Source organism: Cucumis sativus, chromosome 4 (assembly GCF_000004075.3).
Source record: "Cucumis sativus cultivar 9930 chromosome 4, Cucumber_9930_V3, whole genome shotgun sequence".
Classification (NCBI taxonomy): domain Eukaryota; kingdom Viridiplantae; phylum Streptophyta; class Magnoliopsida; order Cucurbitales; family Cucurbitaceae; genus Cucumis; species Cucumis sativus.
The window spans coordinates 4744900-4768166 of record NC_026658.2 but is presented as its reverse complement, the minus strand read 5'-3'; the positions used below and the strand labels follow the sequence as shown (position 1 = coordinate 4768166).

At 30.4% G+C, this 23267-nt stretch overlaps 3 protein-coding genes across 7 annotated transcripts; 2 read left to right on the top strand and 1 right to left on the bottom strand.

The window, feature by feature from the left end:
• Positions 1-6155: 6155 nt before the first annotated feature.
• On the top strand, positions 6156-7873 carry LOC101210791 (anthranilate N-benzoyltransferase protein 1). Its single transcript, XM_004148951.3, has one exon. The coding sequence runs from the start codon at positions 6324-6326 to the stop codon at positions 7683-7685; it is 1362 nt and encodes a 453-aa protein (XP_004148999.1). The 5' UTR covers positions 6156-6323; the 3' UTR covers positions 7686-7873.
• A 3462-nt stretch (positions 7874-11335) lies between these two features.
• On the top strand, positions 11336-17798 carry LOC101211036 (pentatricopeptide repeat-containing protein At4g19440, chloroplastic). Of its 5 annotated transcripts, none has more exons than XM_031884261.1 (6): positions 11336-14066; positions 14227-14275; positions 14399-14573; positions 14669-14784; positions 15466-15520; positions 17456-17798. In XM_031884261.1, the coding sequence occupies exon 1, from the start codon at positions 11582-11584 to the stop codon at positions 14048-14050; it is 2469 nt and encodes an 822-aa protein (XP_031740121.1). In that variant the 5' UTR covers positions 11336-11581; the 3' UTR covers positions 14051-14066; positions 14227-14275; positions 14399-14573; positions 14669-14784; positions 15466-15520; positions 17456-17798. The 5 variants fall into 5 exon arrangements, with proteins under 5 accessions (XP_031740121.1, XP_031740119.1, XP_031740120.1 ...); XM_031884259.1 differs by having other exon boundaries at positions 11337-14066; positions 14165-14275; positions 14399-14568; XM_031884260.1 differs by having other exon boundaries at positions 11337-14066; positions 14165-14275; positions 14399-14568; positions 14658-14784.
• LOC101205531 lies at positions 17224-18164 on the bottom strand. The gene is made up of 2 exons (XM_004148930.3): positions 18112-18164; positions 17224-17758 (listed from the first exon to the last, which is right to left on the bottom strand). The coding sequence occupies exons 1-2, from the start codon at positions 18162-18164 to the stop codon at positions 17506-17508; spliced, it is 306 nt and encodes a 101-aa protein (XP_004148978.1). The 3' UTR covers positions 17224-17505.
• Between the last annotated feature and the right edge of the window lie 5103 nt (positions 18165-23267).

Below are 23267 nucleotides of genomic sequence, written 5' to 3'. Positions count from 1 at the left end.
TTTTATACTTTGATATTCCACGTCTCTTAATTAAAAGAAAAAACATTTGAATTATTAGTAAGAACATAAATAAGTTTTTGAAAACTAGTTTTTCAATTCTCAAAATTTGAATACATTTGTAGAAATTGTATATTAAAAGAATGAAATTAATAAGCTCAATAAATATATATAAACTATCGGTTTGAAAACTATTTTGATTTTTTTTAAAAATTAAACATATTTTCTCTTTATTTCTTACAATTATTTACATATTTTAAGAGTAACGAGTCTTTCGCCAAATTCTAAAAATAAAATAAATTTTCAAAAGTTTATTTTTGTTTTACAGTTTTCAAATTTATTTTTTAAACTATTGGTAAAACATTTAATAAAATTAAAGAAGAAAGTTAAGGATGGAAATAGAGTTAGTCTTCAAATACAAAAACAAAAAATCAAATTACTACTAGATGGATTACGGAACCTAAATGATTATCTTAACCTATATATATTTGAATTTTTAGTTAATGTTATAATATATTTACTACATTAGCTATCTTCACTTTGGTTGCCTTAGAATATCAATAGCTCTTAAATGATTAGATATGATAGCTTTTAAACCGAGACAATAACATAGAGATGAAATAAAATTATTTAATGGTGTTTTTTTTTTTTTTTTTATATAAAAATAATTTGCCATTTCTTAAATGGTTTTTCTAATGGCCAACACAAAGGTACCACCTCTAGTTCTATAATTATTTTAGCTTCAAAAAATTAGAAATGTGAATATTTCACCTACCAATTTAGCTAAAAAAAATGTATATTTTCTAACTATTAAGAAATTAATATGTGTAATTAAAAAGTAAAATTATTTAAGTTGTTAAGAGCGGCACAAGTTATAAGTTATATTTTTGCATGTTAAAATTAATCCTTCAAATTTTTTCTATTTAAAAAACAATAATTTAAACTCTCGTTTTTTAAAATAAAATACTAAAACTTTAAATAAATAAAACTTCCAATATATTTTTCTCTTTTTTCGCATTCATTTCTCTTATTCCATTTTACACTCTTAATACGTTGGAACAAATTGAAGAAAAGTTATCAATCAAATGTTTCACACAATAATTTGTAAGAACGTGACAGGAAATTGCAGTTCTTTAATTGGTATTTTAGAAAAGAGGGGGAAAAAGATTTTTAAAAATGGAAAAACCCATGTAAATTATATGTATATAATTAGTTAAATTATCAATCATATTTTTTTAAAAAAATAGTTAAGTCAATATGTCAAGTTTACATGAGAATCATTTTCAAAAGCTTAGAAAAAAATGATTGCATCTCAAATTCTTAGTACTTAATAAACAATAACCAAATTTCTCTGTAAACCTGTAAAGGATGTTTCAACTAAGAGATTCAGAAGTTGAAAAGCGTGAAATAACGAACTTTTGTCCTTATTTAGATTAAAATGATCAATTCCTTACACATCAATTTTATATCTTATAACTTCTTACTCTACAAGTCTCAAAAGTTTTTAACTCTCCTCTCCACATAATAAGTGAATTTTAGGGTTTAGGGTTAGAATTTGATGAGATATATTTTTTATTTAGTTAAAAAATGTGTGAAGGGTGTAAATTAAAAAATTATCGAGGCAAACAATGAGACATTTGAGAGGCTAAAAATTGATGGGTCAATTATATGGTTGGAATAGAACTTTCTCGTCATGAATTGAGTGAGTTTTCTAGTGTTTAAAAATCTAACTTCTTAATTTTTCAATTCTTTTATATATCTTATTTCATGTTGATAATGTCTAATTTAAACGCTAACAACTAAACTCTAAAGAAATATTTTTTTATTAAAAAAACCGAGTATATAAGAATAATAATAATAAAAAACTAATTTCACATAAAAAAATCAATAGACTTTCATGTATCAACTAATGAATAAATTTAGAATTATTGTTTCCTAATTTTGTTTTATGAATCTCAAGACTAAAACGCGTCTTATTTATTTTTTAGCACTAATTAAATACTCACCAGCTTAGAAAGCACTAAAATGTTTTATTGAATGATTTTTTTTTAATGTTAAGAAACGTGTGTGAGAGTAGAAATTCATATAAAATTCGATTATTTTAATTACGAGTTAAGTGCAAATTAAAAATTAGAAAACAACAAAGTTACATTAACAATTTGTTTTTAATTATATGAAATCCTACAAAATTGGACTATTTTAGCAAGAAAAGTTTGAAAGTAAAAAAGCACTATAAAATTCAAAAAAGATATATATTAAATATATAATTGTTAAACTCGTTGGTTTTTAGTTTTTAAAAATTAAGATATATAAATTTTATTTTTACATGTAAATTTTTTGGTTTGTTGTTTACCTTAATAATATTTTAAAATTTATTTCAATTTAGTAAAAGCTTAATTCCTCATTTTTTAAATTATGACTAATATATATTTAATTTTTCAAAAGTCTATTAGATCTATCTTACATATATATAAACTTTTAATTTAGAAATTAAAAACTATATAATATAAATAATGTTTAGAAATTAGAGACAAATATAATATTTTTAAATTTGCAACTAATAATTACATTATTTTTGTGAAAAAAATGTATGGTACAAATTAATAGACAAACAAATCGAAATGTTATACGACATAAATTTAAATTTATATAACGTTGTGCTCCCAAATATAAAATTCTAGATCTATCATTATTCAGATGTTAACTACTTAAGTTCGTTTTTGCAATATTAATAATTTGGATATCATATTGATGCGTTTAAAATTATATCTATTTAAATTTAATTCGTAAAAATCATCTACTTTAAAGATTTTTCACATATGTGTAGTAAACGTTTATCATGTAATCATGAAAATAATACTTATTATTTATTTTTGTTGACATTTATTGTTTTATACTATGTAAACATTTATTATGTAATCATGGAAATAATACTTAAAAAAAGGAAAAAAAAAAAAAAGGAGGAGGAGGAGAGGATGGAGAGTGTGGATGGTAGTGGTTTGGTGGTGGCGAGCACAAAGGGAAGTGCTCAATGAAAGAGGAGAAAAAGTGAGGTGAAAGGATTGAGAAATGCCACTCCTAAACTATATAATATCGTGGGTTTTATAAATCCTATTATGTTCTTCTTTTATTAATAATAATAAAAAAACCCAAAAGAAATGGAAAGAACAAACAAATGTGTATTTCTATTATCATATATATATATATATATATATATATATTTAAAGATTTAGTATTATCGTTAATTTTAAATTTTAGTTTAATAGTAATTGATACGACATATTTCAAGTTCTTATAAATTTGATCTCTCGTGTATTAATTTAAAAATAAAAAGTAACTTTAAAATCAAATGAAATCGTTTACGTGATAATATTATCTGTTTAATATTGAATAAGGTTACACTATAGATGGAAATATTCTTAGAAAATAAATTAAAAAATTTTTAACATTAAAAAACCCATTATCCAAGGTCTTTTTTTATTTAATTAAAATAACAATACATTAAACTGTTTTTTTTTTAATATATATACAAATAAGCATAATGAAAAGGAAGGAAGGAAGTTTATCTCCTTAAAAAAGGAAAATAATTTTTTTAAAAAATGAGAAAGATAGAGAAAAAAAAGATAAAGTAAAAAAAAAAACTTTTTCTTATATCAACTCATTGATAATGTGATGTCTGAATCTGGACAGAGAAAATAACATGACTTGCAAAACAATGAAAAATCTGCACACTGGTATTGTACTTGCTACAAACATGAATACTTAAATCAATCAAAAGTGTAAAAACTTGGAAATTTGAGAGTGAAAATATTTAGTTATTTTCCTTGGAGCTATAACGTTGTATTTATAGGAATAGATGACCTATGTTATCATCCATAGCGAGTTTTGAAATTACACTAGGACAAAGTCTCCACAAGCGGGTGAATGCCTCATTGACCACATAGATCTCTCTAGGCTCAATCTCACATCAACGCCAAAGGTGAACCAAATTTGGTCATAGGACGATGTTCTTGGGCTAAGGCTTATGCAACCATAGTTTGTTAGACATTTTGTTAGGCTCAACTTGAATACCGTATATATTCTCAGTCATGTTTTGGTCTTAGAGTCCTAATTTTTGTTTAACTTGTTTTTTTATCTTTTGACATTGTTGCTTCTAGTCCCATTTTTTGTCGATTATGTATACAACCCAAAATCCTCTATAGAAGATGATATTAATAGCACATTGAACATATTCTATATATGCTTTGCACCTATAAGCATTTACATTATTGAAAGAAAAAAAAAAACGAAGGCGATCACATTCTTTAGACAATCTTGAACCATCACTAGTAAATCCACGTATATCTTTCTCTCGAAAATGTTTCCAATAGCTTGTCATTGCGCGTGCCATAATGGAGAAAGAATAGCCAAATTGTGAGTTGAATTATAGCTTCAAGAGAACACTACATACCATTGTATGATGAGAGAGTCATAGACTTTTGTATATAGAAATAGGGTTTTCCCACTACAAATCTTTTTGCGACAAATATCAATGTGTATGGTTTAATTGTTTATGTATATAACATTGTGATTAGATTTTGATGATGAAGTTCATGATATATCATATAAGATAAGATTATTATTCTCTTTTATTTGAAGAGCTGATTGAAATATACCTTAGTGGGATAAGATATGTAACATTTAAGTTGACAATAATGCTGTTAAGAAAAAGGAAAAAAAAAAAACTACACCACAATTAATTTGATTCAACCCATTAGCTTAAATATTATTTGTGAACCCCACCCCACTTAAGCCACTTAAAGATGCTCATCTATCCATCAAATAAATCGTATGTTAGATTTCTGTTTAATTTGCTTAAGAGAAATGTAGTAACTATAACAAACAGAAGTGTACAAATTATAATACAATTCAAATGTATAAATAATACATTATAAGCGAGTGGAAGAAACTCATCCATCCAACATTATTAGTGTTCTACTACCTGCATTTCACTTGTATATTTCAAAATCTAAATTATAATATTTGAATATTTACTTAAATTTCATTCAATATATATGATTTTAACATTTTAATTTGAATTTAGTTCTTTATGTTTCAATGATGTTCACGAATTTATTTGGACTATCAACCCTACAATTTTTAATTTATCAAAGAATTTGTAGAACTTAATTATTCTAGAGATGATTGCATTATTCATACACTTTTAAGAACCCTATAATTTTTCGTTTATCAAAGAATTTGTAAAATTTTAATATTACGAAAATGTAACCACAATCAAGATTGAATTATTTATATAATTTTACAAAACTTATACTAAAAAAACCTTGTGAAAGCACTAGTTGGTTTACCATCTACGATTCAATTCTACATCCACAATTGTTACACTAAAATATACTAAAGGAAAGTAAAAGTTAGGTAGAAAATAAATTTATCTTCGAATTAAATATAAATTTATTTATTAATTTAAAAAACTAATCATTAACAATTTATTTTCCAGAGTCAACCCAAGAGTGTATATCTTAGTACCTTTTTTCTCTTTCCTAAAAGTAATAATTAGATCTCATGAGATATAATTTATTTTAGTATATAGACTAATTTGTTGTTAACATCTCAGTAATATAACCCAAATTATTTGATTGAAAATATGGTTGAAATAATCGGAATTAAACAAAATTTAGAAGGATATTTTTGTAAAATAAATCGCTTTTTTAAATAGTAATATAATATATATAATATAGGTTTGCACATGATTGTTATTAACGCACAAAATTATTGGAATAGTTTGAATGTGGTTTGTTGGATGTTTGAATTATCTACTTTTGTATTTAACTACTATATATTAAATTTATCTTCCACCATTAGTTTAATTTTTTTGTATCAAAGAAAGTGTTGAGAATTCTAATTGAAAAAAACGAAGAGAGAATTAGAAAGAATTTTCTTAATTTTAATATTTAAGACCATCTTTAGAAGGAATAGATTAAGAAGTAAATCAAACACTTGAAAATACTTTAACAACTAAATTTATAATTTAACCTAGAAACAACAAAAGTAGAATCGGTAATGTCCCAACTTAGAATTATGCACAAGAATATGAAGATTAAAGCTTTCCATTTGTGAAACGTATGATTAGCATTCCAACTAGTTAAAGTATGCTCCAACTCATGTGACAAAGAGAATGTATATATTATATGATGTAGGCACACCGTAATGGGTAAGTCAGCTCAATCAAATCGAAAGTGGAAAGTGGAAAGTAGCGAGAAGCTACCATAACTGCATCTCTTTCAAAATATTCATCCTCCAATTGCCTAATTCATCTTCAAGCTGTAATGGAACTCATTTCAATCCAACCCAAACTCCATGTTACATTCACCAACAAATCCATCGTCAAACCCACTAACAATCCCTTCTCGGAATCGGAATCCGACTCGCCCATTTTGCATCTCTCAAATCTCGATCTCCTCTCCGGCCGTTTTCCTATCACATATTTTTACTTCTATCGCCGTCCCACGACCAACTCCTCCACCGGCATCATCGACGCTCTCAAAATTTCCCTCGCAAAAACCTTAAATCATTACTATCCATTTGCAGGTAAAATTGTCCAAAATCCAACAACGAACGAACCTGAAATCATTTGCAATAACTTCGGTGCTTTGGTAGTAGAAGCAAAGGCTAATCTTCCATTAAACGCCTTGAATTTTCATGATCTCAACGAATTACTCCAGGAAAAACTCGTCACTGTAAATCCAGACTTCCCTCTCCAAATTCAAATCACGAGTTACACTTGCGGCGGAATTTCAATTACATTCACATTCGATCATGCGCTTGGTGACGCAACTGCATTTGGAAAATTCCTCCTCGCATGGTCAGAAATCTCTAGAGGAAAACAAATTTCCACCATACCAGATCATCGGAGAAGCATTCTCCCTCGTTCTCCGCCGACTTACCATCCAGATTTGAACAATACGATGGTGAAATGCACCATGGAAGACATAAACAATATTCCGACATTGAAGAAGCTAATCAAGAGACTCTATTACATCGATCAAACGAGCATCGATCAACTGCAGAAGCTTGGGAGTTCGAACGGAGTTAAGAGGACGAAAATCGAAGCGTTCTCTGCATATGTGTGGAAAAAAATGGTTTCCGCCATGGGAACAGAGCATACGAAGTGTAAAATGGGATGGTTAGTCGATGGGAGAAGTCGATTAGGAGGAGATAGGAACTACATGTCGGATTACATAGGGAACGTCTTGTCGGTTGTGTTTGGAGAGGCAAGTATTGAAGAATTGAAATGTAGTTCCATAGCGGAGATTGCTGACGTGGTTCATGAGGCGATTTCTAAGGCGACGAACAAGGCCCATTTCTTAGACTTGGTTGATTGGATCGAGTGTCATAGGCCTGGGCTTATGATGTCGAGGATTGTATTGGGGCTTGGTGGGCCGGGCCTTGTAGTGTCATCGGGACAAAGGTTTCCAGTTTCGGAATTAGACTTTGGATTTGGAGGGCCAGTGCTTGGAACTGTGGGGTCGACTATAGAGAGAATTGGGGTTAGCTATATGAACCAAAGGCCGAGTGCTAAAGGGGATGGATCGTGGACTGTGTCTGCCATCTTGGAGCCTGAATTGGCTGCTACTTTGGAGTTGGATTCTGTGTTTCAACCCATGACAACGACTCTCCTTCAACTTTAAGTACCTTATATGAATTTTAGAAAAATGTTGATGAAAGTATTTTGTTGAGAGTATGTTGTGTTTAATATTTGCTATGTTGATAAGTCAAAACTAAGATGAGCCAAGACATGAAAAAATGGGTTTAAAGGGAAATACCATGGGAAGAGGAAATATTCTCATACAAAATTTGAAATTATGTTTAGAAACAATGCATGGAAGATTGAATTCTATCACAATGGCCACAATAATAATAATAAAAGTTTGAAACCTAGATTTAGAATGATATTAGTGAGATTAAACCTAATCAACAAATTAGCTACTAACCTAACCATTAACAATTGGTTAATATGAGTCGTATTCCAATCTGCCTAGGCTAGGACCCGATTGGTTGGGTCGAACTATTGGGATTAAGGGCGATTCCATGTGGGTCAAGCCCAAGCAAAGTCACTCATTTTAGACAGAAAATTGCAACATTGGTTTGGTTAACCTAAATGATGTCTTCACATTTGTTAAACCTTAGACTTTCACAATAGTATATGAGCTCTCAGAATATTTCTTTTGTTTGCTTTATTAGTTCATGTGCCTTAAAACTTCACACATGCTTCATATCTCTACTACTGAGAAATTGGTATTAATAGCAAATAGTTTATACTTGGCATTCACGTTTATTTCACTTGTGGATAATCCTAAGATACTATTGAGAGGATCTAGATAGATAGATTGCAACTATTTTACTAAATCTCTAATAATTGATTTTAAAAAATCATTTTTCTTTCTTTCTAAAAATTGAGATTTAGTTAGTAAAATATTTTCTATCTAATGCCATATATCTTTTACATATTTATACTTATCAATTAAATATTGTATACACATTTTAAAATTTATTTGCACAAATTTGTTGTCAAATAACGGTTTTATCAAAGGTTCTAAAATGCAGATTTGTCACAATTTCATTTACAAATTTCAATAAAAACTCAATTCCTAACACAATTCTTTTAAGAAGAACATGAGATTTATTATCGCTCATTGAGAGAAATGTTGTTTTCATTTTGTTGAAGAAGGTAAGGGAAAGATTTTTTGGATATCAAATAGGATTTGGATGGAAATGGGAGGTTATGTTATGTTCATGGTGAGACAGAAAAGTAATGTGATTAGTGAGAGGAGATGATTTTTAGGCGAAATTATTTGTTTGAGACTAGTAATAAATTGTGTATTTTATCAAATTTGGTAGATTTGTGGCCTAAGGTAAATAAAATTGTATATATTTGTCTCGTGTATTTTTGTGGGCTTAATTTGGTAGATTAGTAAAGAAACTAGCTCGCTAAATCTGTACATATTTGAGTAGTTATATTTTTGTGTATTTACGTTGGTAGAGTTATTTTTCTACAACTCTATCTCATTCACACAATGAAAAAAAAAATTAAATCAAAACGTGTTAATAATTAACTAAATTGGAACAATTTATTATTGTTTTTTAAAAAAATTATTTTCCATATTTATGGATTAGTTAGATTCACGTTTAAAGGTCATTTATGTTTTCGTCTTTTACTAATCAGTATTACACGACTTGTAGGTTATTTTCGTCTTTTGCTATTTTCAAACCTTTTTATTATTTTCTGAAATGATTTTTTTTTAAAAGTTTGCTATTTACTTGTTAGCCCTCCGCTATTTACATAAAACATTTTGAAAGCGGAAAAACAAAAGAAAAGAAGAGGGAGGCAGTCGGGATTTTGGTAAAATTTGGCATTTTGGCAAGAGCGTGTCATGCACGTGTCATATTTTTAAAATATCTTCGTTTTACCTCTGCCGTTGGTATATATCATATTGATTTATTACAATGTATTTTTACCTGTTGCTTATCACATCCTAACCTAACTGAATGAAGAGTAAAATTTGGGATAAGTTGTTTTTTTTTTTTTTTTTAATTTGAAATCTCGACTAGATATCATATATATTATGATTTAGCCAGTTTTTTTTTAAAGATATCTAGGTTTGTTTAAGTAAATGTAATATAACCAAACAAATATTTAGAACGTGTAATAAAAAGTCTATTTGAATGTTGCATACGATTAATAACTTTTATTTATTCATATTTTATGTGATTTATTCATCTTTTCTTTTAGATTTCTTTATCTCATTTTTCATATATTTTTAAACAATCTATTTTTCGGTTTAAATCTACTATTTTATTTTCACAATTTTCGACAAGATTTTTTAAAGCTACTTCTTCTTATTCTTCATATTTAAGAATATCAACACGATCGTTTCAATTTAAAGCTATTTTTTCATCGTTTTAAAAAAGAACTACATGATAATGTTAATATCATATAAATGATCGCTTACCATAGTCAACACGATCGTTTAACATGGTCAACATGATCACTAGATTTGAAGATTTTAACGATCATTTACATTAGATTACACAATCGCTTAGCATTCAACATAATCGTTTACCATAGACAACACAATCGTCTAAATTTGAAGTCATAGACAACACAATCGTCTAAATTTGAAGTCTTTTTCTCATTAGACTGGTTACGGTAGTCCAATGACGATGATGCCAACATTTAATCTTGAGTCTTATGATTAAAGGGCTAATACATTATATTTTGATTCATAGTCGATCCATCTTTTTCATACATGGATGCAAGTTCATCGAATTCATACATGCATGGACACAAACGAGATCGTGGATAACATAACGAATATCTGTGCTACGAAGCACTTAAAGATGTATCAAGTCCACAAGAGTACCAACAAAAACCAAAAAATTAAGAGGAGCCAAAACAACACAGAGTTTAAAGTCGACAATGAACAACCAACTCGAAATCAAAGACGTTCGGGGTGTGAAACACATTGATTTTTTTTTAAATTTTTAAATGGATGTAAAACATTGATACAAACATTTTAATTTTGTTTTAATTCTTTTATTTACGAATCATTAAAAAAAATTGAGATTTGAGATGTGGTTCTTTGAGATGAGATGCAGTGCAAATTTGAGATTTGAGAAGAAGAAGAGATGAGATGCGACACAAATTAAGATATGAGAAGAGGAGGAGATGGGATATGAGGATTTGAGATTTGAGAAGGAGGAGATGAAATGCGGCGCGTGGAAGAGAATGGAGAAAAGAGGAAAGCACGCGCGAAAACGAATGAGAGTCGAAGATGGAGGAGAGACATAGGAGATGCCCGAATGGAAGGGAAGCAGCCCGCCAGGGAAGACTGAGAATAGAGGAAGAATGAGGGAGGGAGGAGACCTAATTTCATTAACTTATGTACATTCGCATGTATATTATATTAATTTGAGTTGGGTTGGATTGAACCAGATTTTTCAACCCTCCAACCCGATACTCAACCCAACTCAAAAGAATCTTTAACTTAATTTAACCAAACATTTATAATATGAGTGAGGTAATGTGAGTTATTAAGATTCAACTCATATTCTTGAGTTGAACCCATCATATAAGATAGGAATACTACAAATTTTTGGATATTGTGTAAACTATCCTGTTTCTCTAATTTTTTTTCAAAAGAACAACATTAATCAAAATTTTACCATTTGGTGTTTGGTAAGTTGAATACAAACCCTAGTCTAAGATATGGACCAAAGCCCAAAACTATGATAACATTGACATCATCCAACCCACAATAAACACACATTTTGGCACTCGAAAACTTAAACCACCAAAATCAGCCGCTCAATTTGTTCTCTCGTGGCCCAACTCCTGGGCTCCACGTTCTTCTCCTCCCGCCCTCTACTCCCTCTCCGCCTCCGACCTCGCGGCGTTTTTCCTTTCACCCTAGCTCAGCCTCCATCCTTTACAATCCATCTCAATATTCTTCTTCTTCCTCCTCCTCTATTGAACCTCATCAGTTCAATCTTCCTTAAACCTATAATTTGCAATTTTAGTTCTTCAATGCATTTGACAAGATTTAAAATCAGTAAGACAACTCCTGTATTGTTTCCCTTCTCTCGTCGGCTGGTCTGTGTGTCTTCCACCCAACCGCATAAAGAACACCATCAGGATCCGCCCTGGCAGTCCCAGGATCAGTTGCATCTTTGGGTATCTTCTGTTCTTTCTCATTCATCTCTCGACTCTTCTAAATGTAGTGCTCTCTTACCCCATTTGTCTCCTTCTCAATTTGATCAGCTCTTCTTCTCCATTGGATTGAAAGCCAACCCCATGACTTGTCTTAATTTTTTTTACTTTGCGTCTAATTCTTTCAAATTTCGATTTACCATCCATTCTTATTGTACATTGATTCTTTTGCTTATTCGTTCTAAGTTTATACCCCCCGCAAGACTGCTTCTGATTCGTTTGATAGACGGGAATCTCCCGGTGTTGAATTTGGATTCAGAAAAGTTTCACATTGAGATAGCTAATGCATTGTTTGGTTTAACTTCAGTTGTTGGGCGGTTTGAATGGACACAGGCATTTGATTTATTGATACATGTATACAGCACACAATTCAGAAATCTTGGCTTTAGTTGCGCTGTGGATGTGTTTTATTTGCTTGCTCGTAAGGGTACCTTTCCATCGTTAAAGACTTGTAATTTTTTATTGAGCTCGTTGGTAAAGGCTAATGAATTTGAGAAGTGTTGTGAAGTATTTCGAGTGATGTCCGAAGGAGCTTGTCCAGATGTTTTCTCATTTACGAACGTGATAAATGCTTTGTGCAAGGGAGGGAAGATGGAAAATGCCATTGAGTTATTCATGAAAATGGAGAAGTTGGGGATTTCTCCCAATGTTGTTACTTATAATTGTATTATTAATGGTTTATGCCAGAATGGGAGATTAGACAATGCCTTTGAGCTCAAAGAGAAGATGACAGTGAAAGGGGTACAGCCAAATCTTAAAACTTATGGTGCGCTTATTAATGGTTTGATAAAACTAAACTTTTTTGACAAAGTGAATCATGTTTTAGATGAAATGATTGGTTCGGGTTTTAATCCAAATGTAGTTGTCTTCAATAATTTAATTGATGGATACTGCAAAATGGGAAATATCGAAGGAGCACTTAAGATCAAAGATGTGATGATATCCAAAAATATAACTCCTACTTCAGTTACTTTATATAGTCTCATGCAAGGATTTTGCAAAAGTGATCAAATTGAGCATGCAGAGAATGCCCTTGAGGAGATATTATCAAGTGGGCTATCTATACACCCGGATAATTGTTATTCGGTTGTCCACTGGCTATGTAAAAAGTTCAGGTACCATTCTGCATTCCGATTTACTAAGATGATGTTATCTAGGAACTTCAGGCCTAGTGATCTACTCTTAACCATGTTGGTATGTGGATTGTGCAAGGATGGTAAACATTTAGAAGCAACTGAACTTTGGTTTAGGTTATTGGAGAAAGGGTCTCCAGCAAGTAAGGTGACCTCCAATGCTCTAATACATGGACTTTGTGGGGCTGGTAAATTGCCAGAGGCTTCTAGAATTGTCAAAGAGATGTTAGAGAGGGGTCTTCCAATGGATCGGATCACATACAATGCACTCATCTTAGGTTTTTGCAATGAGGGAAAAGTTGAGGGATGCTTTAGACTTAGAGAAGAGATGACCAAACGAGGAATTCAGCCAGATATCTATACTTACAATTTTCTATTGCGTGGACTGTGCAATGTAGGAAAATTGGATGATGCTATTAAACTTTGGGATGAATTCAAAGCTAGTGGGCTGATTTCTAACATTCACACTTACGGGATAATGATGGAAGGTTATTGTAAAGCTAACAGAATCGAAGATGTTGAAAATTTATTTAATGAATTGCTCTCTAAGAAAATGGAGCTGAATTCCATTGTCTACAATATAATTATCAAAGCACATTGCCAGAATGGAAATGTAGCTGCAGCTTTGCAACTTCTTGAAAATATGAAAAGCAAGGGAATTTTACCAAATTGTGCCACGTATTCTTCTCTAATACACGGCGTGTGCAACATTGGTCTTGTTGAAGATGCAAAGCATCTTATTGATGAAATGAGAAAGGAAGGATTTGTGCCGAATGTTGTTTGCTATACTGCATTAATTGGCGGTTATTGTAAGCTGGGGCAAATGGATACTGCTGAATCTACTTGGCTTGAGATGATCTCTTTTAACATACATCCTAACAAATTTACCTACACTGTCATGATCGACGGCTACTGTAAATTAGGGAATATGGAAAAAGCAAATAACCTTCTGATAAAAATGAAAGAAAGTGGAATCGTCCCAGATGTTGTTACTTACAATGTCTTGACTAATGGATTTTGTAAGGCAAATGACATGGACAATGCTTTTAAAGTATGTGATCAAATGGCCACCGAAGGATTACCTGTAGATGAAATTACTTACACTACACTCGTACATGGTTGGAATCCACCTACAATCACTGGCCAAGACTGATCGAATTTCTGCAGAGGTTCTTTGTTACCTCAGTATCTGTTGATATTGTCATTATTGTTTCATGTTCAATTAAACTGAAAATTACTTTTGTTTTATCCTTGAACTTTTCATCAGCGACCAGATCCGTCAATATTGTTTCTTTGTGCATTGAGGCTATTCTCCTTCTCTTGTTCCAGACTTCAAATGAAAGAGCCAAAAAGGAAGAGTCGTCCTTAGTCTCTGGAGGTTGGTAGGCCTTTTCTTTATAGTGTATTCCATTTTCGCTTTGTGTATAGTATCATTAGTTTGTATGTGGTCTTACTACAAGTTAAGCATATATTTTGAAAACTTGTTATTATTCTTTAACAGATCAGGGAAGCAGAAGTGCTTAGCTCTTATTGATATAAAATGATGAGAATTTGAACGTAGGATGTTCTATCAAAGATCCTCAGAGAAGAAAGATGGCAATTGATTTGATAATTAGAATGACATTGGTTCTCCGACTCAAAGCCAAGGATGAAAGCTGACAAACATATTAGGTTGGGTATGTCATTTTTAGTGTAATATATTTGGGATGGAAAGCTGGGACAGTTAAGGTTTTTTCATTACTTACAATGAGAATGTATAGTGTTGATGCAGATTTTGCAGGCTTGGATCTGCATGTAGCCGTTCTCAGGGTGCAATGTTGTATTTGTGAGTTGTTTACTGGCATATTGGAATTGGAGCATAGAAAGCACTTTCACTTCCATGGATGGGTAAGTCCGTCTACTCCATCTTGTCATCAATCTTGTACTCAGAAATGACAACAATATGCTCTTCTGTTATTGTGTTTCTTCTATAACTGAAAATGCTGTAAAGCACTATATGCATTTTTTTCTGTAACTGCGGTGTTGGGTCATTACCGTACACATCACTGACCACTAAGCATTTGGAGCTTTAGGCCCGAGGTCTCTGAACTGCACATCTAAGTTCTTTCTTCTTCTTCTCTTCTTGTTCATGTTTTGTTGAAATTATTGTTATTAGGAGTTTGCAAATTGCACATTTAACTATTTGAGTTCCATTTTAAAAAACTGTTTAAGTTGAAGTGCTGAAAAGTAATATAATTCCGTTAAATACTTTTATTTTTGTTATAGAAAAGAAATCTGGCTTAAAGGAAAAATATATAATGAATGCCCTTAATTAACAGACTTGGTTGTATAGGTTTATTTATTTATTTCTAAAGTTGAATAATATATAGGGTGGGGATTCAAACTTTTGATCTTTAGATCTTTAGATCTTGACCAGTTGATGCTTATATTGGTTTTTGTTGTACAGATTGATTGTACTTTGAGTTCAAAAGATAACTTGTTAGATGATACTATTTTATTTATTTAAGACCCATTTAAGTCACTAGACTTGAGAAAATACTCATTTTGGTACTTGTCATTACTGTGCAGTTAAATATTGAGCAAAGGAATGGCGAACTTTGAATATGTATATTAACTCTTTGAGGTGAGTAATCATTGGAATATAACTCAGATAATTGCTCAACGTATGCTTGCGTCAATTTGATATTAGGCATATTTAAAGTGATGTTATCCGTTTGTCAAATAAGTGATGGCAGTATGATACTAAAGACAAAACAATTATCAATTATTTTGTTAAGTTTTGGACCCAAGTAATCAATTTGAAAGTTAAAAGAACAGAATCGACTTAATTGGAAAATTATCAAACTGGCCTCAAAATCTATATATAAGATGTTTTGTTCACCATTTAGTCATTTAGCAACCTATGAACCTACCAACTTGAATGCAACTCAACTGGTTGAAGTATATACCCTTGACTTAAAGGCTCAAAGATTCAAATCCTCCTACAGATGCTGTTGAACTAAAACACATTACATGTGTGTATAGCAAGCATGGTCTGCTTAATTATATAGAAGTTTTTGTTTGATGCATATCTGATCTATTTTGCCGTTTGAAATGTTACTTGTTTTTTCTGCTTGTTCATTTCAAAATTCTTCAGAATATTACGTACCCAACCCATCTAATCTTCTTTCCAGTCTTCTTTATTGCCCATGTTACCCAGATTTTTTTTCCATTGGGGTTTTTATTTATTTATTTATTGCAATATATGTGTCTACCTCTCTTCCTGCCCCTTTTTGGTTCTTCCCCTTTTTTCCGGTCAGCGTGCTTTGCATGTGTGTATTTTGTTTTGGAAAATGGTAACAGAATAAATTACGAACAAGATTAAAAGATAACGGGGACAAAATAGACGAAGAGGAATGGGATAATCTTGGAAGTGTGGAAATCACATGCATTATCAATTTATAGGAAATAAACCAATGTTAATATCTTTTGCATTTGATTAAATCATAAGCAGTTAGGAAAAAATCAGCACTTGTTAGATAGAGGAGTTCAATATCACACAACTTGAACCTAATCGGTATTCTGTGAAAACAAATGCTTATGAAACACATTTATCTAAATTATATTTAAGTATTATGATATATAATATTAATGAATTGAAATATTAATTTTTAAGGAAATCAAATTATACCAAAAGTAATCCATGTATGATATCTGATAGACCCCCTATCATCCACCAATATACTAGACGAGGGAAGAAGAATTAGGGTAGGCACGTGTGAGTATTAGTGTAGGCACGTGTGAGTATTAGTGTAGGCACGTGTGAGTTTGTTAGGGTAATTAGTTAGGATATGTTTTATAAATATGTTTGAATTATTGGAGGGGAAGGGTAGTTAGGTTTTGAGATTTTAGTCAGGAATCTATGCACCTTTGAGAGAGAAGGTAACGAGAGATTCTTCTTTGATATTGTATTCAATTTGGTTTAATTATCAATAAGAGTTCCATTGCCTTAGTGTTCTATCAATATCCTCTTATGTGGAGAAAAAAAATCTAGAGAGAGTTTAATGGTTCAATAAAAACTTCTCCGTCTGGAAATTGACATGATTGACTCATGTTTTCTTTGATTTTGCTGTGGTATTCCAATCTACCCAGTTTAGAAATCAATTTCAGCCACATGGAATTCGAGTAAGCCTGCTCTTCATTCATTCTGTCACTGGCGTTAACAATCTCTATCCATATTTAGTCACTGGAAATGTATGGTATAAAACCCATTTGTTGATTATAGTGTCAATATATCTATTCCTTAATTTTCTTAAAACAGCTTGTCTCAGAGCAACACGGTTCTTGTTTGTAGATATCGTCAGCAAGCTTGTAAGTGTAGTTGATTCTAGTTAATTATATAATAAACACAACCACAAATTATTCGTAATATTTTTGTGCTTGTTGATTTGTGAATCTTAATATTTACCTCTAAATTGGACTTATTGAGTTTAATTGATACAATTGCTTTGAAACGGATATTGGTGACGTCATCAGTTTAACAACAACGCTTGGCTCTGTTTGCTTTTTGTGAATTCAGACGCAATAAGGTAATCTGGATGGAGCAACAGGCCAATGTTAAACACCCTTTTAGATGTTTTCATCGTTAAACCAGTTGACCTGGGTGTTAACTGCAGCCCCACCGCCATCGGGAATGCTGTTAAGGACCTTCTCGTGGCCTTTAGGGTAATAAATTCCAGTTCGCCCATCGAGCACCCAAGGAGTCACTTCACCCCCCACATGGCTCTGGTTGCTCTTCAGTTCCTTGCTTTCTGTTTCAACTCTCTCCCTCATCATATCTGGTGAAGAGCTTTTCCTGTGGAAGCCCTTTCGCCCAATCGGTCTGCCAAAGAATGTAACCGAATCAGAATCAGAAAAACAAGGTAATACTCTGTCTTGTTATTCCATGTGTTGTGTTTTACATCTCACGTTAATACAATTTTAAACAATGTACTAATTGAACCCAGCTAACGACGGTATTCTGAATGAAACCTAATTTGACTTTGGTTCCAAGACTGTCCTTTGTTTTGGTCTGCAGCCTTCTGATCATAGATCAATGTCAAGATAATGGTGAAGATAGAAGTAAATATTTCAAATCTTATTCTGATGTTCTTAAAAACTGCTTTCTTGTAGAAAAACAGAATCATAAACAAAAGAAAAGAATTAGTTGATGGGTGAGTTGAAGAAGGCTCTTACTTGAAGAACATGGAGTTCATTGTGTGAGCCCCTCTTACAAATGCTGTGGCCATACCTTCTTCCAATAAGGTAAGTGGATTGTGATGAACAATGGGATTTGGTTGGTTTTTATTTATAGGTGAAAAAAGAGGCTATCCGTTTCATCCATCCCAATGAAGATTCTGAAGAATGGGAAGAATTTGTCCTTTTACTCCTTGATACTGCCCCCCCATTCCTTGGAGATGGTTTGCGAAAATGAACCTTCAAAATTCCTCTTCCCATACTTCATTAACTGTATATGTACATGAACCTAATGGGTTGGCTTTCCCTGAGGAGCTATAGTATGGGCTTAGGCTTTGTGGGCTTTACAGATGAACTAAAGTGTAGATTTGGGCCTAGTGGTTCTTTGGCCCATTAATGAAACCATGAATTGTCGTTGTTAGGACTATTAATACTCAAGTGGTGAATTGATGATTTTGAAATCCTTAATGAAAGGAATGATATTTTCCCCTCTTTTTGAGACTCAACACGAAAGGGATTACAGATATTACGCCATCATAAGTTATAGTTTTTTCTTTTCGCTATACTATGGGCGTTGTCAAATAGTGCAATATATCTTAGGACGTACCAATTTTATTTTATTTTTCTATATTATTATTACTAGAATTATGGTGACCTTAGCTTTCATAAATGCAAGAGTCTCGAACACAGTTAAAAGGTGAGATAACACTTATAATATAGCCAAGGAAATGGGCTTGGTAGAGTGAGGATAGAAGACCCTATTGAGCTTGACTAGTCTGAGTTTTTTAAATGACTTAAGAGGTGTAGGATACGTGGGTGCTGAAAGAAGAGAGTAAAATACCACTATTTTCCATGCTATTTTACTTAATCTATGGAAGCAGACAGAAAAATAAATTTGTAGTCCATATTACTCTCGAGTACTTTTGAGTGTGGTCTTTATTTTGACTTGGGTGCTAAAATCCCAAAATGTTTCAACTTTGTTTTCAAAGCTTTGATTTTAATAGTTTTCACTTATAAAATGAAATTAATAGTTTTCAATATGATGTTTGAGTTTGAGTTCAGTTTTTATTTCATTTGGTTCAAGAGTTTTGTGAAATATTTTTACCCTATGCCCACTTTCAATTATTTTTTTAAAACTCTCAATCTTAAAGAATTAAAGTAGTTATCAACAATCTGTCTTTTTCTTTTTTTTTTTATAAAAAATTGATTAAAAGATTTTTCGCATCACAATTATTTTAACGGAATGATAATCCAGTTAAAACATAAAACAAAAAAGATAAAATAGGTATTACTAAGATGTTTATTATCAAAGAAACTAAACAAAAAAAATAAACAACAAGATAAAAATAGAAAGATGATTGAACTTAATTGTGGTTTTGTATTTAATTATAAATAGCCCAAACAAGATTTGATTTTCAAATATTTTGAGGGACCAATTTTCAACCTTACAACAACCATTTAATTTGACGTTTATGGAAAAAAAAAAAAACTTAGAAAGTTGAATTGGGTCGACAAATACATAGTCCTATCTTATTCTGTATTTTATGTAGAGTTGTTTCCAATTTAAATTTTCAACTTTTTAAATTTCATTTTTCAGTTTAGCGAGAGAAGATTTGTTCCTTATCAGTACAATTTATTTTGACGATATTAGAGTGGAAAATTGAACCTCTAACTTTGAAGTTGTAGTAACAAAAATAAGTTTCATACGAGTTGAACCATACTTATTTAACACTTTATCAATGACTAAAATAGAGATTAAAGTTTGTGAAAATTAAGGTTATGCCGCGTGATGAACTAATATTTTTATAAATGTTTCAAAAAATTGATGACATATAAATGAATTTCACGAGTATAAGAATTTACAAGAAAATTTAGAAGTATTTTCAAACCTAGCAAAAAAAAATTGAAACTATATACCAAATACAAAATCTATTAACATAAAAATTACAATATAATTTTCTTACGAAGTTTCTAAGTTTCTAAGTTTTTTTATGTAAACTGTCTTTAGTTTTGTTATATTTTCATCGTTAGTTTGGCTACAATTACTGTTATTCTTTAATTATTTGTTAGATAGCTAAAACTACCTTAATTAGTCAACTATTTGTGCATTTTTCCATTAAATAAAGCTTTCACACTGAGAGACAAAATATTCATACAAAAATAGAAGACTATTTTGGTTTCACACCAATTTTTGAGTTTTTCAATTGTCAATTTTGTCTTTTAAATATTTTTTTTTCAAAATAATATCTATTTTACTTTTTGAAAATTTGTATAAAATTACAGCAGAATATTATAGTCATCAATTTCTTGAAATATTATCATAATTTTAATGTGAAAATTTTCAAATGAAAAGAATATTGGTACTTTATTTAAGCTTCCTTTAATTATCATTTGCTTTTGAAAATTAAGTTTTCTCAAGATATAAAACACACTACTTTTCTTACAAAGTTCTTTATTTTGCTGTTAACAGTTTAAAGAGTGGTTATAAAATGTAAACCAAAGTTTCAAATTTTATTTTTAATTTTTGAAATTTAGTTATGAACTCAAATTTTTCGAAAAAAGAAATGTTGAATTCGTACTAACCAAATGAGATTTTAAAATTTTCTCCAATTGAATAGGCAAATGATTAGTATTGTAACTTTTCAACCATGAAATTTGGAATTTGAATTGAACAACTAATGACCCCTTAAACGCTTATTAAAGTGGCAAGTTAAATGAGTTGTTTTAGAATGCTTGTTTTGTCTTCACTCATATGAATAATAGTTTTTTTTCACATGATTTGTTTCCACCTATATACTACTAGAAAAATTCTCAAAAGGCCACCCCAAAATTGCTCAAACTAAGTACGTTTAAATTTGAAGTTCCTATATTTGAATCACAAAAAATAAAGGTGCAACTTGTTGTTTTAGATAGTAATTTTCAACTCTCTTAAGTGTTTCTTAACCTTACTTTCATGTACTCAAAACATTTTTTATTCGATTGTAATATCGATTCATTTATGTCCTACAATTGGAGCATTAAAGGAATTCACCTCTCTGCCTCCTACTGCAATTATGAAAAAAGAAATACTTACCACACATTACAATGATAGTCCTTTTTATTTTGTTATATATATTAGAGAAAACAACAATATAGTCAAAATGAGTATATGATCAACTGAAATGATATATCTAAGAAGTTTGATATCCTACCTCATATGTTATACAAAAGAAAAAAAAAAAAAAAGCCACAAACGAGAGCGATGTACATATAAATTATAACTATTTTAATACTAACAATTATATGATGAAAATTGTACCTCCGACTAATATATTAAGATGAAGATCATGCCAATACAAAGAGGGAGAATCACTTTTTGTCATAAATATTAATTTAAAATTCAATAATAAATAATTTATAGTAAAGCAGAAGTCCAAGTCCTTTTTGGGTGACATTAATTTATTCATCAACTCTTAAAAGGTAGATTGACTCATTCATAATTAGTGGAAATTTCAACATCAATATAGTTTAAAAAATTACAAATGGTTGTGAAAATTAAAATAAAAAAATCAATAACGTATTTTTTTTTATACATATTTATTTATTTAAAGTTGAAATACAAATAATGACAAATCTATAAAATATGAATTGTGTATCCATACACGAATTCATCTCTCTTTATTTAAAAAATAAATTGCTTAATAATGTTTCTTGAAACATTATTAAGTTTACCTTTTTAAGGTTGAATTTATTAACGCTAAAATTTGAGTAATATAGTGGACAATATGTCAATTGAGGCTAATTTTTCTTTACATGATTTGCATATTTTGTGGATATTATTTCTTTCATCATATATTCAGTTAATATTTATTATCCTTAAAATATCTTTTTAAAGGAAGCCTTTGTATGATGTTCTCGTTATTTCAGGATTAGTTCTTCATTAGAAGAATGTGTTGTGTTGAACGTTTTAAGCTTAGAGGTTATCTAAGTCTCAACCTTTATGTATTGATATAGTGAAAATCTTTGTGCTTATCGTTGAGACTGTTGGTTTGGTAATCATGATAGAACTCGGAAGAAGTTCGATATTGATATTGTATTTAGGAGAGTCTAAAGATAGTGAATGTGAGAATTTTACTTTTAGAGGGAGCTTAAGCTTATTGTATTGATGAGATCTCATACAAAGTTTGAAGAAGCATATTGTGGAATAGAGCTTAAACTTATTTGGTTGATAACTTTTTTTTTAATTATAAATTTAATCTCTGTACTTTTCAAGATTTTAAAATTTACAATTCTATCTGTCAAAGTTCCATTTTCCTAATCTACACATTATAAAAAAACAAATAAATAAAACAAAACAAAATTTATACATTGGAAAGTATAAGAAATAAAATGAGATAAAGCTTGAAATATTTGTACCAAAACGTCATTTTAATCCAATGTTGATTGGATATTGAAATTGGTAAACTTTATTTTGTTATATACAGTCACTTTGGATTATATTTTAATGGTTGAATTCAACCATACATGGGGTGTAGGATTAGAAACTCTAACATTTTGGACAAAAAAATACCGAATTTATGTCGATTGAAATATCTTTGCAAAGAAAATTGTTTTTATTCTTTATATGCCGGACCCTGCATCTTTTCATTAATTATTTCATTTTTTTTTCATCCATGGATGAAATTCACAACATTTTTTCTTATTATTATTTTTAAAACTCACAACGAGATTTTATAGAACCAAAAAAAAAAAAAAAAAAAGTCAATATCAATTCATATATTCTTTTAGATGTGCATGGACCGCCTCGTAGATTCTTTAAGCTCTAATTTACCTTTATTCATATTTGGATAAATCTGTGCATATAATACATAAACTAACAATTGAAAATAACTTAGACAAAATCTATAAATTTCACTCCAATAAATATATACGAGCATGGTGCTATTCTTTCAAGTTATTATACTTTCATACCGTACATTTATGTTTTATAAAACAAGTAGTGCATAAGAGATAAGAAAAGTTTATTCTTAGTGATATATTTGGAGCAAGAAATTATTAGAGAGTAAAACTTGTAATATTTTTAAAGATTCAATATTAAAATCCAACCCTTAATCAAATTTATTTCAAGGCACAATTTTATGAAATTGAAAGTTTAGCGTTACTCCTTCATCTTAATA

Bases quoted from the DNA above. Each gene is read 5' to 3' on its own strand.
- LOC101210791 (XM_004148951.3), top strand. From the start codon at position 6,324: ATGGAACTCATTTCAATCCAACCCAAACTCCATGTTACATTCACCAAC.
- LOC101211036 (XM_031884261.1), top strand. From the start codon at position 11,582: ATGCATTTGACAAGATTTAAAATCAGTAAGACAACTCCTGTATTGTTT.
- LOC101205531 (XM_004148930.3), bottom strand. From the start codon at position 18,164: ATGGCCACAGCATTTGTAAGAGGGGCTCACACAATGAACTCCATGTTC. The intron at 17,759-18,111 runs GTAAGAGCCTTC...ATTCTTTGGCAG, and splicing joins ATGAACTCCATGTTCTTCAA to ACCGATTGGGCGAAAGGGCT.